The sequence below is a fragment of the Spea bombifrons genome, chromosome 4, assembly GCF_027358695.1.
Source record: "Spea bombifrons isolate aSpeBom1 chromosome 4, aSpeBom1.2.pri, whole genome shotgun sequence".
NCBI classification, from domain to species: Eukaryota; Metazoa; Chordata; class Amphibia; order Anura; family Pelobatidae; genus Spea; species Spea bombifrons.
This window is the reverse complement of record NC_071090.1, coordinates 10646655-10663702: the sequence shown is the minus strand read 5'-3', so window position 1 is coordinate 10663702 and position 17048 is coordinate 10646655. Positions and strand designations below refer to the sequence as shown.

Genomic DNA, 17048 nt, shown 5'->3' with positions numbered 1-17048 from the left:
TAAGCCAAACATTGATGTGGTGTAGGCCTACCACTTCAGTGTCTGGCTTAGGGATGGACCGAAATGAAAATTCTGGACCGAAACCAAACATTCAGCATTTACTTGGCTGAAACCGAAAATGACTCCCCCACCATAAAAAAAATCTCACACTTTTATTAAAAGTAAGTAACACACCAAAACTGGACAAAAAAATTCAATAACAATATTAATATATATATGATTGTTAACAGCAATCACATTCCTATCGTGCCCAGGCACACATGGCTGCTTGCTGCCGAGGAGATACAATGTACTGCCTACAGATTAGTTGTAATGTAACAGTTGCTCCTCTCTATCTAACCTGCTACCCTTGCAACAACAAAAAATGGAAAATATTGACGCATGGAAACAAATTTAAAACAAAAAAAAGACCCATGATTCTTGTGGACTACAACTCTGATGCTGATGAGAGTCATGTGAGATGTAGTTGAAATTTATCATCTATAGTTTTTTTTTAGAATGATTATTGAAGTATCCTTTTTATGGATGCCTAAACTGCATTATATTGTATACTGTCACCTACATGGACCGCTTCTGCAATCTACATTTATGTACAGCCACATCTATTGGACACATTTACAAAGGGCGCAGGAGCTCATATCTATTTTCTGCCAAATTTTTATATAGACCATGAAGAAACATATTCATACGATACACTCAGATAAGCAATTGTATTATACTTAAAAAAATAAATTGATCTACATGGAAAGGCTGAGTCAGATCATTATTCTAGTGCCATGTCCTTATCATACTCACATTTCTGAAAAGATTCAAGCAAGCAATGTATAAAATCTTACAGTTTTCACACTATACTTCACGGCAAAAGAAAAAAATATTTTGTTGGATAAATGCACCTGCATTAAACGAAAATATTAATTAAATGCTCAATAAATGTGAACATAGAGGATATAGGATTTATAATTCAGAATATATGTTAATCAGTTTTTGAAATGCCTTCAATCTGTTACAGTGTAATGTTTACACATTTATGTCTTTATATACAAAATCTATTATATATTTAAAGTGATTTAAAGTAATATTTGTTAATTCTGTATTGTAAGAGATAAGATTGTCCCCCCATCTTTTAACACATGGAGTTACAAAGCTTTTTTTACACAAAACATTTTCCGTTTTCAAATCAAACATAACTTAACAATATAACCCGCACAAAATACACAAAGAAAGTTGCCGTTGACTTGAAGATCATTAAAAAGTAAAAACAAGATAACCCAGGATATAATAATTTTATCTAACTGGATTTAATGCAATGCCCTTTAATGCAATACACTGCGTTCGTTCAATTGGTGTAAACTTGTATAAGAACAAATACTTTGTAATGAACATATGTCTAAAGTAATTTGTAATTTTTTCATTCTTTTATCATTGTTAAAGGTGAGTTAGGAAATAATAAAAACGATCCTGCTGTTCATATTTATTAAGCAATATAACAGTGTGTATTGAAGATGTGTGTCTTAAAATTCATATGTTTAAACTGTATGTTATAGCTATTTTTGCATTCAACTGTATGCCACTAAGTATCTCATTTTCTTTTGGTGTAAATTATAAAATGTGACAAAAATATCATGTAAAATGTTTTGACCATTTTATTTGTAGAATTATGATTTTATCAACTAATTTTATTTTGTAAGGATGTATAGTTGCAATACAGTTTAAAGGTATTCTTTGTTTAACTTAGTTTTAATATTCACTAGTGTTCAACCAATTAACCTTTTAATTATAATATAGTAAGAGATAATGAAACAGGTTTTAGAATTTTCCTAATATAACATAAATGTTGTGTTAATTTGTCATGATATTAAATAAAAGCATTCTATCTTGAATGTAGAAATTAATTTCAAAATTATTGTTGACATTTAAATGACAACATCTAGTACATCAGTTGCATGTATGAGTAAATAAAATACATTCAAAATTAAGTAGACATATTTAGAACACAGAAGAAAACATTTTGCATTTTGTTTAAACTAAATTCATTTTTTCTTGAAATACTTTCAACAAATCTACTAAATAAATAGCTTTAAAATTAGTATGTTCTTGTAGTTCTACATCTTGCCACTTGGTGTCACCCTTGCATAACTTTTTACATGAAGATTTCTGTGCTGCCATTAGCATAAAACCTCTTTATCTCTGGTAGGTTTTAGGTACTGGGGTGTTTTTTTTACAGAGTGAATAATATTTTTAAATCTTCATGATCAATGAGCTATGGGTTTTTGCCTGCAATACACATTTTTTCCCTTTAGAATCAGATTATATGCTGTCTTCATGATGCAAATGGCTACTGAGATTGCACTGAGTCAGCTCCATTATATGGTGCTGGAAGAATCTAAACATGGAACCTTTGTTGGGAGAATTGCACAGGATCTTGGACTGCAGATCAGTGACATTAATTCCAGAAGACTAAGGATTGTTTCTAAGGATGGAACAGACTATTTCCAGGTAAATCTACAAAATGGGATATTATTTGTTAATAAGATAATAGACAGAGAAGAGCTTTGCCCAGAGATCAGCGTTTGTATCATGCAGCTAGAGATCATAGTAGATAAACCTGTGCAAATTCACCATGTTGATGTAGAGATTGAAGATATAAATGATAATTTTCCAATTTTTTCATCAAGTGAATTCAAACTATACATATCAGAGATGAAGCTTCCAGGATCCTACTTCCCACTAGAGGGGGCTGTAGATGCTGATGTTGGAACAAACTCTATTACAAACTATGAATTGAGTGTAAATGATTATTTTGCATTAGATGTCCAAACATATACACAGAAAAGCAAATCCGTACAACTTGTTATAAAGAAACAGCTTGACAGAGAACAAATGCCAGTTTATAATCTAACTCTTACTGCATCTGATGGTGGTAAACCAAAACTGAGTGGCACAACTCAACTCCTAATTACAGTGCAAGATGTTAATGATAATGCCCCGGTGTTCGACCAGTTATTTTACATAGTTAGCTTGTCGGAAAATGCTCTCAAGGGAACGGTTGTCACCAAACTTAATGCGACTGATTTAGATGAAGGGGGAAATAGTGAAATATTTTATGTATTCAATAAACTAGTCCCAGAACAAATAACATCAGTCTTTAATATAGAGCAGAACACAGGAATTATAAGAGTAGTCGGGGAGGTAGATTTTGAGAGGAAAAACATGTATGAAATTGAGGTTGATGCAGTTGACAAAGGCCATAGTGCAATGACTGGGCACTGCAAGGTTCTAGTTAATATTGTAGATGTAAATGACAATCCTCCCGAGCTAATGGTGACGTCACTCAATGTCCCAGTTTCTGAGGATTCATTACTGGGAGCTGTAGTTGCAGTTATAAGCATTCATGATAAAGATGCAGGACTGAATGGAAAGGTGAACTGCCATATTTCTAAAAATGTCCCCTTTAAAATAACATCAACACTGAGAGAGTACTTCTCATTAGTAGTGGATGGACCATTGGATCGGGATTACATTTCCGAATATACTATTGAAATAACAGCTACAGACGAAGGATCCCCATCTTTTTCAGTGACAAAATCAATTCAAGTAGAAATAAGTGATGTAAACGACAACAATCCAACTTTTTTCAAAAGTTCTGACACCATCTCTATAATAGAAAATAATCCTCCAGGTTCCCATCTATACACTGCTTCAGCTTATGATTCCGATATCAACCAGAACTCATTCATCACATATTCGCTTATTGACAGCACAACCAATGGAGTTCCTGTATCTTTGTACATCTCTGTAAATCCTGATAATGGGAAGATTTTTGCTTTGGTGTCATTTGATCATGAACAGGTGACGCATTTTCAATGTCTCATAAGAGCAACAGATGCTGGGCTGTCCCCACTGAGCAGCATTCTGACTTTGTATATTTTCATTGAAGATATCAATGACAACGCCCCAGCGCTTATCACTCAGTTTTTCAGTAGTGAAAATACAATAACAGAGATGGTTCCAAAATCGGCCACAGTGGGCCATTTGGTGACAAAAATTAAAGCAGTTGATGCAGACTCGGGCTACAATGCATGGCTTTCTTATGGGTTTAAAGATCCTGCACAAAGGATCCCATTTGGTGTTGGAGGTCACAATGGAGAAATCACTGTCCTTCGTCCCCTCATGGAATCAGATGCTAAAGAACACAAACTGTCCATTATAGTGAAGGATCATGGAGTCCCAGAGATGTCCACAATGGTGACTTTAACTATCTTACTGTTGGAATCTGGGCAAGAATTACCAGTAGAAAGACTGAATCGTAATCGAAAAGAAGACGAATTTTCAGATACCAATACTTATCTGATTATATCTATTTGCTTGATCTCCACTGTTTTTCTTATAACGCTCATTGTGTATACTGTTATAAGGTGGCATAAGTATACAGAGGAAATTAATGAGTTGAAACAACATCATTTTTGTCCAAGCATAGCAGGAAGCTGGACCTACTCTCAACAGCGTCAGTATAAATTTTGTCTGAGTGGAGCTTCCCCCAAAAATGATTTGATACTTTTTACTCCAAACTATCTACAGCCATCAATGGATGATGCAATTTCTAATAGTGGCAGTATGGCATCAGACTCTGCTGGAAAGGTGAGATAAAAAAAATATTTTTTATTCATGTTTTAGGATCTATGAATTGAGAAAAATATGGTTTAATTGCAGATGCTTGCAAAAGAAAAAAAAATCTATCATCATCCAAACAATGCATGCTGAACTTGTGTGTGTGGGTAATTAATACATGGCAAAAACTGTTAGGTAGTTCAAAATGATTACGTTCATGAATACAAATAGTTTTACTTTATTTATACAAAAAAAGATGGTCGAGTGGGACATTGGCTGCATAGTACAAATAAGATAAATGTATTTTCTGAAAGCTGATCACTTTAATATGCGTTTTGGTAATTCATAACTATAGATTTGTCATGTGATATATCTTTATGTAAAATCATTACACCAAAAAAAAGAAGTTTCAGATATGTCATTAGTGTAGCATGCTGTATGCTTAATTTAGAGTTAATAATCAGAATGAGGAATCTGCACACTCCAAAGGAACTCAGGTGCTTAACTGTGCCAGGAAGGGCCAGCTCCCCGGTAGATCAAAATAAATAAAGGCTCCGGGCACTCAAGGGTTCCAGCTCAGGCAGATTTATTACAGGAAGACAGAAACAACGTTTCAACCTCACAATGAGGTCTTTATCAAGTTCTTATATATATATATATATATTGGCATACTCTCAAACATTGGGACACCTTTTTGGGGTGTGTGGCTAGAGGTGGGAAGAGGCAGGGAGGGGTGGGTTGGATGTAGGGTCATGTGCTGGAGGGCTAGAGCCAAGATCAGGCTGGACCGCCTGTGGGCAACATGAGTATTTTAAGAAATATGGGATATGATCTTTCACAAGGCAGGATGACGATATCACTTTACATTTCATTTTTTTTTTATCTCTATGAGGTAGTTGATGAACATAGTTTGTCAGCATGAATCAGTCACAACAATAAAATAATGCATTATGGCATTTTGATAACACCTGACTGGACTTATAAAAACCACCAGACTCGCCTAATAAAAAACATGACTGGGATATTTATGAAATCATTTGGATAGACTCAATATAGTGGTTAGATGAAAAGAATGCACTTATTAAAGGAATCCTACTTGTTATATGCATTCATCCTCGTTTCAAGAGACAACAGGTAATTGTACAATTGACTGAGAATTATTTCATAAACAATTAAGCAGTTAAAAAGCCTGGAATTGATTCCAAATGTGGGCTTTGTATTTGAAATCTGTTGCTGTCAGCTCTCAACGTGAGGCCCAAAGATCAGACAATGGAGTAAAGCATCATTAGGCTGAAAAAAACAAAACCCTTAGTAGAAACATTACGAATGGCTAACTCAACCATTTGGTACTAAAAAAGAAAGAAAGCGCGGGTGAACTCATCCACAACAAAAGGCATCATCTAGCCGTATCAAGAATAAAATCAAAGTCTGCAATCAAAATTACAAGTCATCAAAGTAAATACAGAGGGTTTTACCACAAGGTGAATCCCATTGGTAAGCCTCAAGAATGGGAAGGGCAGAACAGACTTTGCCAGAAAACACATACAATATCTACGTACTTCTAGAACAATATTATTTGAAAATATGAAACTAAGATAGACCTATACCAGAATGATAGGAATGAGAGGAGTACGGAGAAGGGAACGCACAGCTCATCATTTGAAGCATATGACATAAACTGTGAAACATGGCGGAGGCAGTGTTATGGCATGAGCATGTTTGGCTGCCGATGGAACTGGGTTACTAATGTTTCTTGGGGATATGACTGAAGTGCATAGGGGCTGTCAGCTCAGATTCAGCCAAATCTAACTGATGTTAGATATTCACAGTACAGATAAACAATGACCCAAAAACATACTGTGAAGGCAACCAAAGAATGTTTCAAGGCAAATAAGTAGACTATTCTTCAATGGCCAAGTCAGTTATCTGACCTCAGCTCAATTAAACATGCATTTCACTTGCTAAAGACAAAATTGGAGACAGAAAGATCCATGTACAAAGGCCTGGCAAAGCATCACCAGGGAGGAAACCCAGAATTTGGTGATGTCTATGGGTTCCAGACTTCATTTATCCATTCACTGCAAATGATTTGCAACCAATTATTAATTATTATCATTTTGTTTATGATTATGTCACTATGTCTAATTACGTTTGAGCCCCTGAAAATAGGCATTATTATATTTTGAACTTTGAACCATAGGTAACCTACTAAATGGACTTTCTTACAAATGCTTCTTCAGAAATGTGTAATGTTCCAAGGAGCAGTTCTGCTTTTTTGATATGCTGTGGAGGCATCAAATATACAATAATGGAAAGGCTGAATGGTCATATCCATTATGGAGAAAGTGTGAAAAGGTGAACAAAAGGTCTGAAGATATGATCAGACATAACTTACCTTGAGAGAATGATATATATATACTTCAAAGTTCTCATTAAAAATAAAGTGACATATTTTCAATTACATTTTAGGTGTGTTTTGTTAATAAGCGTATGTTGAGAAATCTACTCAGCTGTTAATGCAATAAATTACATAACTATAACCTTGATAACAAAAGGTTAAATTATTCTGTTGTGTGTGTGTGTGTGTGTATGTATGTGTGTGTGTATATATATATATATATATATATATATATTTATATATATATATATATATATATATATATATATGTGGACAGTACTGAGTATACCACTGTACTGACAACTTTTAAACATCTCTAGGTTTACCTGGATGTTGGATAGAATAAATACACAACTGTTAATTTGACACTCATTTACACACTAAATTCACACTAATTTAGCATAATGTATGTATTAAACTGGCACAAAAATGCTGATGCCCCATCAAAAACCTATATTATTTCTCTCTAATTTTCAACAAATATTAAGTTTCATATGCATACTGGGAAAATAACATCCATATTTTACCTTTTTAAGATCCAGAATTGTACTGTAACTCTCCTTCTAGTCACTAGGTGTCACTGTTGCATCATTTTTTTGCAAGAGGAATCCTGCAATTCCATTATTACATCAGATCTTGGGGTCTGTGGGTTTTTTTTTAAAAGAGAATAGAATAGAGGTAAAAGAAGGAATATTTTTGTAATGATTTAAAGAGCATTAACAATCCAACAATATTTGCAGCTGTAGAAATGTGTTTGAAGAACAGTATTTTCTCATCAAGAGCCAGGCTGCTTATCTTCATAGTACAAATGGCTGTTGATGTTATCCTGAGTCAGCTCCATTATATGGTGCCGGAAGAATCAAAACATGGAACATTTGTTGGAAGAATTGCTCAGGATCTTGGGATGCATATCAATGACATTAATTCCAGAAGATTAAGGATTGTCTCTAAGGATGGAACAGACTATTTCCAGGTAAATCTACAAAATGGAATATTATTTGTCAATAAGCTGATAGACAGAGAAAAGCTTTGTCCAGAGACCAGCATTTGTATTGTGCAGCTAGAGATCATAGTGGATAAGCCTGTGCAGATTCATCATGTTGATGTAGAGATTGAAGATATAAATGATAATTATCCAGTTTTCTCATCAAAAGAATTTAAACTGTTTATATCAGAGGTGAGGCTGCCAGGATCCCACTTTCCACTAGAGGGCGCTGTGGATGCTGATATTGGATCAAATTCTATCACCAACTATGAACTGAGTTCAAGTGAATATTTTACATTAGATGTTCAAACATATACCCAGAAAACCAAATCTGTCCAGCTTGTCTTAAAAAAAGCACTAGACAGAGAACAAATTCCTCTTCACAATCTAACTCTTACTGCATTTGATCGCGGTAAACCAAAATTAAGTGGCACAACTCAACTCTATATTATAGTGCAGGATATCAATGATAATGTCCCATTGTTTGACCAGCCATTTTACACAGTTAGTTTGTTAGAAAATTCTCTCAATGGAACTGTTGTCACAACGCTCAATGCAATAGATTTAGATGAAGGTGAAAATGGTGACATTTTTTACACATTTAATAAAGTAGCTTCACAATATATTACATCAGTCTTTAGCATAGAACAAAATACAGGGATTATCCGAGTTATAGGTGATGTTGATTTTGAAAGGAAAAATGTTTATGAAATTGAAGTTGATGCTACCGACAGAGGTGCTAGTGCCCTGACTGGACACTGCAAGGTCATAGTCAATGTAGTAGACATAAATGACAATCCACCAGAAATGGCAGTGACATCACTTAATGCCCCAGTTCCTGAGGATGTGTCACTAGGTTCAGTTGTTGCTGTCATTAGTGTCCATGACAGAGATTCTGGATTGAATGGGAAGGTGAATTGTAACATCTCCAAAAATGTCCCTTTTAAAATAACATCAACACTAAGGGAATATTTTTCACTGGTAGTGGATGGACCATTAGATCGGGAAATCGTTTCAGAGTATGACATTGACATAGTGGCTACAGATGAAGGATCCCCTGCTCTTTCTGTGAAAAAGTCAATCAAGATAGAAATAAGTGATGTGAATGACAACCCTCCAACTTTTCCACACATTTCGGAGACGATTTCTGTTAAGGAAAACAACCCTCCAGGCTCTCATATCTACACTGCGTTGGCTGGTGATTCAGATATTAACCAAAACTCCTTCATCACATACTCACTTATTGACAGCAGCATTGATGGGATTCCTGTATCTTCTTATATATCCGTAAACCCAGAGAATGGAAAAGTCTTTGCTTTATTATCATTTGATCATGAACAAATGGCCCATTTTCAGTGTCGAATAAAAGCGATTGATGCCGGATTACCTCCACTGAGTAGCAACCTGACTTTGCATGTTTTTATTGACGATGTTAATGACAACGCTCCATCTCTTATCACTCCGTATTTAAGTAGCGAATACAGACTGACAGAGATGGTTTCAAGATCTGCTGCCGAAGGTCATTTGGTGACAAAAATTAAAGCCGTTGATGCAGACACCGGTTACAACGCGTGGCTTTCCTATGAGTTTAAGGATCCTGCTCAAAACATCCCATTTAGTGTTGGACATCAAACTGGGGAAATTACTCTCATTCGTCCCCTCATGGAATCAGATAGCGATGAACACAGGTTATCCATCATAGTGAAAGATCATGGAGACCCAGAGATTTCATCAACTGTGACTTTAGTCATCTTACTTGTTGAATCTGGAGAAGACTTACCAGTCGAGACAAAACATCATAAAAGGAAAGAGAATGATTTTTCAGATGCCAATATTTATCTGATTATGTCTATTTGCTTGATCTCCACTATATTTCTTATTACTCTTATTGTGTATACAGTTTTGAGATGGCATAAGTATACACAAGAAATTAATGACCTGAAACAACATAATGTTTGTCCAAGCATAGCTGGAAGTTGGACTTACTCACAACAACGGCAATATAAGATTTGTTTAACTGGACCTCCAGCCAAAAATGATTTAATACTCTTCACTCCAAATTATCCCCAATCATCATTGGATGACACGATTTCTAATAATGGCAGCTTGACAACAGATTCTGCTGGGAAGGTGAGATAAATATTTTTTGGCCTTTTAAAGTAGTATTTGGTGTTTCATATTGTTGACATGTATGCACCAACGAATAGAATACTACTACTGATTAGATAGGATAATAGCAAATTAAAGGGATATCACATTTAAACATATATTATGAAGCATGTGGATAATGATCTCCTTCATTACACTCGACGCCGTGACTTAGATTGCTAATTTGTAAGATCTAAGCAAGGTATAACCTTGTTCACGCTTCTTATAAGAATTACTTGTTTTAATATGCATCAAATGAACAGTAACATGTCAAGTCGGTTTCAGCTGTTTAGAACAGTTTTGTTTTATTTCCGCATTATATAATTGGTACAATTTAGAATTTTAGATATCAGTTTAATTATACTTTTTAATGCAGTATTAAGTAATATCTTAAAGCTTTTTGTTTTATATTTTATTTTTCCTTTGTGCGCATCTTTCAGGAGTTATGTTATAATTTCTGCTCTGACGTTTAGAATGCTTGAAGATTGGTGCCTACCATTCCTTACAAAACAACATTTTTGATATGCCCAAAAAACTTAACAACCACAGACACCAGTATGAATCAACCTTAAAAGTATAATTAGTTTGAATGTCATCAGTTCCATAATATCACTAACTGTGGCAAAAGCAGAATTTAAAGGCTTCTAACGTTGGCTCCCATTAAAAAAGCAACCTTTCTTCCTCTGGAAGAGAAACTTGCATACATATAATCAAAACAGAATAATATTTAAGCACCTCAATATGTTATTAGAAAAATTTAAGAATATATAGAACTGACACAATATATTACTGATTTACACATGATCAGTGTTTATTTACTATAGAATTCCTTAAAATATTGCCCATTAGTGTTACTCACCTGCCGCCTGTTCTCACGCCGCCGCAGCCGCAGCCGCCGCCATGGAACAGAGGGAGACCCCCCTGCACCGCACGGCCACTTTAGTAGCAGCCGCCACGGAGGAGAGGGAGACCCCCCTCTACCGCACGGCATGGCCACCTCAGCAGCAGCCGCCACGGAGGAGAGGGAGACCCCCCTCCACCACACGGCCACCTCAGTAGCAGCCGCCACAGAGGAGAGGGAGACCCCACTCCACCGCACGGCCACCTCAGCAGCTTCCGCCACAGAGGAGAGGGAGACCCCCCCTCCACCGCACGTCCTCTGCTGCAGACTTCTGAAGAGCCACGCAGGAGAGGTAGACCTCCAGCTGCGTCCAAACTACAGGACTTTATGAAGGGAGATTACACCACACTCAAGATGGCCGCGATTCCTGACACAGGACATTTTTGGCGGGAGATTCGAACTTTGCAGATCCCTATACAAACCCTTCAGACCGAAGATGCCTTGCCTTCTGATGGTCTTCGTGTTTGACCTCGGCTTGTTCTTGACTACGCTATCTTCTGGCATCCTGACCTCGGCGAGTTTACCGTTTATCCTGTCGTCCAGAATCCTGACCTTGGCATGTTTATACTTATTGTTCCCTTGGGTCCTGTCTGGCTTCGGTGTCTCCAATACCCGTTGTAACGTGACAATAAGACGTTAAAAACAAACAAGTGTGGTGTAAATGTAGGCCATTGTAAAATAGGAAAGACTGTCATTTCTAACTAAGACATATGACGAGTTTACGGGCACCAGACAAAAGAGGAATACATTTAAAACAAAGAGTGAGTTAGATATGTGATAAATAAGAACATTATTCTCCAAAACAAAAAATTCACAAAAAGTTGACTACACAGATATATATATATATATATATATATATATATATCTTTGTATTATAAAATGTAACATGTTCGCTAAGGTTTTTGCAGTTACTATATAAATGCATTAAAATATGTAAATTGTATAAGAACAAATCTAACAAATTATATATTATTAATCTCAAAGATTAACAGCGCGCACCGGATTGATTTATCACTAATTTATCAAATATTAAACACATTATAAAACATGAAAAATAAATATTAAATATGAAGTTAATTAAAATAGTAACAATGTAATTGCATAAACAAAATGAGTAAAAGAAAAAATATATTTTACCTTTAAAAAAGAATATTCTTGTACTTCGCCATTGAGTCACTTGGTGTCACTGTTGCCTCATTTTTTGAAATCAAGACAGTAGTAAGTAATTCTATTAATTTACTTGGTCTTGTTCAAAAGCATATTGGTGATGGAAGATTTTTCTTCAAGATTTGAAGATTATATTTAACCCAGAAATATTTGGGAGCTTTTGAAATGTATCTTCGATACAAAAATTTCACATTACAAAGCAGGCTGCTTGTAGTCTTCATAATCCAAATGGCTGCTGATGTTATCCTGAGTCAGCTCCATTATATGGTGCCGGAGAATTCCAAACACGGAACATTTGTTGGAAGAATTTCTCAGGATCTTGGGATGCAGATCAATGACATTAATTCCAGAAGATTAAGAATTGTCTCTAAGGATGGCACAGACTATTTCCAGGTAAACCTGCAAAATGGAATATTATTTGTCAATAACCTGATAGATAGAGAAGAGCTTTGTCCAGAGACCAGCATTTGTATTGTGCAGCTAGAGATCATAGTAGATAACCCTGTGCAGATTCATCATGTAGATGTAGAGATTGAAGATATAAATGATAATTATCCAGTTTTCTCATCAAAAGAATTTAAGATAAATATCTCAGAGGTGAGGCAACCTGGTTACTATTTTCCAATAGAGGGCGCTGTGGATGCTGATGTTGGAACAAATTCTATCACAAACTATGAACTGAGTTCAAGTGAATATTTTACTTTGGATGTCCAAACCTACACACAGAAAAGCAAATCCCTGCATCTTGTGTTAAAAAAGGCACTAGACAGAGAACATATTAATGTCCATAATGTTATCCTTACTGCCTATGATGGTGGTAAACCAAAATTAAGTGGCACAACAGAGCTCCTTATTACAGTGCTAGATGCCAATGATAATGCTCCAGTCTTTGATCAGTCATTTTACACAGTTAGTTTGCTAGAAAATGCTCTCAAAGAAACCGTTGTTATCAAGCTGAATGCAACAGATCCGGATGAAGGTGATAATGGTGAAATATTTTACGCATTTAATAATGTGGTTTCGGATCAAGTGACATCAATATTTAGTATAGAGCATCACACGGGAATTATTAGAGTTATAGGAGATGTAGACTTTGAAAGTAAAAGTTTGTATGAAATTGAAGTTGATGCTATTGACAAAGGTTCTAATGCACTTGCAGGGCACTGCAAGGTCATAGTTAATATTGTGGATGTAAATGATAATCCGCCAGAAATGGCAGTGACATCATTCAATGTCCCAGTCCCTGAGGATTCATCGCTAGGATCAGTAGTTGCCATTATTACTGTTCAAGACAGAGATTCTGGATTGAATGGGAAGGTGAATTGTGACATCTCCAAAAATGTCCCGTTCAAAATAGCATCAACAATAAGGGGATATTTCTCACTGATTGTGGATGGACCTTTAGATCGGGAAACCGTCTCAGAGTATGACATTGACATAGTGGCTACAGATGAAGGATCCCCTGCTATTTCTGTGAAAAAGACATTCAAGGTTGAAATAAGTGATGTGAATGACAACCCTCCAACTTTTTCACCTATTCCTGAGGCAGTTGCTGTTAAGGAAAACAACCCTCCAGGCTCTCATATCTACACTGTATCAGCCAATGATTTCGATATCAACCAGAATGCTTTCATCACATACTCACTCATTGAAAACAAAGTGGATGGAATCCCCATATCTACTTATATATCCATAAACCCAGAGAATGGGAAGATTTTTACTTTACTGTCATTTGATCATGAGCAAATGGCACATTTCCAGTGTCAAATAAAAGCAACTGATGCCGGATTACCTCCACTGAGTAGCAATATGACTTTGCCCATTTTCATTGAGGATATTAATGATAATGCCCCGGTTCTCAATATTCCATTTTTCAATAGTGAAAACAGACTTACAGAGATGATTTCAAGAAATGCTAAACATGGGCATTTGGTGACAAAAGTTAAAGCCATTGATGCAGATTCTGGTTACAATGCTTGGCTTACTTATGAGTTTAAAAATCCTGCCCAAAATACACCATTTGGTGTTGGTCATCTAACTGGGGAAATCATTGTCATCCGTCCCCTCGTGGAATCAGACAGTGATGAGCACAGACTGTCCATTGAAGTAAAAGATCATGGTGATCCAGAAATGTCATTGATAGTAACTCTTGTCATATTACTGGTAGAGTCTCAGCAGGATTTACCAGTTGAAAAGAAGAATTTCGACAGAAAAAATGAAGAATTTAAAGATGTCAACATATATCTGATTATATCTATTTGCGCAATCTCCACTGTATTTCTTTTAACACTTGCTGTGTATACTGTTTTGAAGTGGCATACGTGGACACAAGAAATGAATGAACTAAAACAGAATAATGTCTGCCCAAGCATAGCAGGAAGCTGGACTTACTCTCAACAACGTCAGTATAAAGTTTGTCTAAGTGGAGCTCCACCCAAAAATGATTTAATAATCTTTACTCCAAACTATGCCCAATCATCAGTGGATGACACAGTTTCTAACAGTGGAAGCTTGGCATTAGATGCTGCTGGGAAGGTGAGCTACATATACAAATAAACATATAAATCAGTTTTAAACACATAAATGAGCTTAAATGAACATATACTGAAAACTGTATTATAATTGGGTATATTTTGAAGTCATGTATTGTATGAACTGCGGTTTCTGTACTAGAGTATTATAAGGAATATAACATAATATGATAAGCTATTTGTGTAAGCAAAAATGTGTTTTCGCCTACTGGTGTCACACCGCACACAGGGTGGTTTCATGCATAGTGACCCATTACTGACCTCATTACTGTTCAACTAACATATACTTCAAAACATATACATCAGTAGGAATTCACATTTGACAAGGAAGAATCAAAGTAAAAGCCATCAAGCAGAAGTAATAGATAACCTTAATGCCACCAAAATATATGCCTGCTGCTTTGTCGTAATCACCATTACAACACCATTATGATGAACATGATCCTATTAAAAATGTAATATATGTTAGAGGCATTAAATGATTTTTGCTTACTTTTCCTTTGCGTATAGCTCCATTATTTTAGAGGAGGCACGTTGGTAGCTTCACCCATATATATGGTTCAACTGTTATGACCATACACTTTGCCTATTTCCAAGTAATGGCTTCTGCAACATAAATGTGGCTCTGTGTTTGACCATGATTCATTGTATGTTTCAGTCTAAGAAGAATATATAGAGAAGTAGCAAAACCTGTGAAAAAGTTATTTGCATTGACTTTATGGCTAGATTGACAACCATTTTTGCAATATTGCTCAATTGTAGACGGCCAGGGAAAAACCTTGGAGAAACTAGAGACAATCACAGTCTTCTTCTCTTATCCAGATATAAATCTTGAACAGTGCAGAAGCTATAGAGTAATATGTGCATTTTGGATGATAATCCATGGATCAGGTAGAATTTCACTCTGGCATAGAAGCTAGGGACACCATCAAAAGCATCAATCTCATATAACTACACACTAACTAATCTAAACCACATGCATCCCATCCTTACATTTATCAACTCATGTATAGAAACCACTTTTTAGGGTGCTTTTAATTTGAAATTTGTCATTAGGGCCCCATATGCAAGCATTAGTGGGCCTTTTGCACAAACCTGTCAGCTTACATACAGGTCAATGCCCTACTCCTGTGCATAGCTGCTTGTTAAAAAACTAGACAAGGTTGTCCCCTATCTCCCTATTCTGTTTTGATCAACTGTGTGACAAGATGCACGAGAAAAGATGAAACCAACTTTTTGGTAGTTTAGCAGACCTTGGACTGAAACAACATAACTCAGGGGGAGATGGATTCTTTATAATGTCATAGAAACAAAGAACGTGTCGGCAGATAAGAACCATTTGGCCAACCCAGTCTTTTCAATTTCTGAATGCTTTCCTTAGTCTCTGGTATCTTATATCTAGGATAGCCTTATGCCTGCCCCATGCATGCTTAAACTCCACATCTACCACCTCAGCTTGAAGGCTATTCCATGCATCTACCACCCTCTCAATAAAGTAATGTTTCCTGATATTACATTTAAACCTTTGCCCCTCCAATTTAAGACTATGTCCTCTTGTTGTGATAGTTTTTGTTCTTTTAAATACTCTCCTCCGTTGTTGTGTTGATTCATTTTATGTATTTGAATGTTTCTATCATATTCCCTCTGGTAAGTATCCTGCAACCATGAACCAATTAAATAGGAAGGGTCCTTGAATTCTCTCCAAAGTATCTATGATGTTCTGGAGATACGTTCTCCAATACTGTACACAATATTCCAAGCGAGGTCTCGCCAGTGCTCTGTACAACAGCATACACACTTTTCTAGCACCTCTTTTCTATTGCTAATACCTCTCCCAATAGAACCAAGTATTCTGCTAGCATTTCTAGCTACTTTATTGCATTGTCTGCCTACCTTTAATTCCTCTGAAATAATTACCCCTAAATCCCTTTAGTCTTCTATGTGGGGCAGAGTCAAAAGCCTTACTGAAATCTAGCTACGCAATGTCTACTGCACCACCTTGATCAATTATTGATCAATTAAAATAGAGTATGAGGTCACGTGACCAGGATTGGGAGGAGCTATGAAACAAATTTCAAGGCAAATAGTCCTATAAAACACTAAGGAAAAATATATATATGAATATAAAAGAAAGGAATACAGGTGACTGTGACTTATTTTCACCCTTTCCAGATTTCTATGCAGACATTACAATCAACAACTAAGAATATATTTTCAAGTTTAGCCAACTCCGTATGTTTTATGTCTATATAATTATCTATTTTTTTTTTTTATTAACGATTGTATTTTTTCCATTTTCTTAATTTTTAG

At 35.8% G+C, this 17048-nt stretch overlaps 1 protein-coding gene across 2 annotated transcripts in view; it reads left to right on the top strand.

Annotated features, from left to right (window-relative positions):
* The first annotated feature begins 2529 nt into the window (after positions 1-2529).
* The window catches only part of LOC128490073 (protocadherin alpha-C2-like), a 98198-nt gene continuing 83679 nt past the window's right edge, over positions 2530-17048 (top strand). The window contains exon 1 of one of the 2 annotated variants that reach the window (XM_053461799.1): positions 2530-4638. In XM_053461799.1, coding sequence (XP_053317774.1) covers positions 2578-4638 — 2061 coding nt within the window. In that variant the 5' untranslated portion in view covers positions 2530-2577. Of the gene's footprint in view, positions 4639-7660; positions 10122-17048 lie in introns of those variants that run through there. The other variant, XM_053461798.1, reaches the window with a different exon arrangement.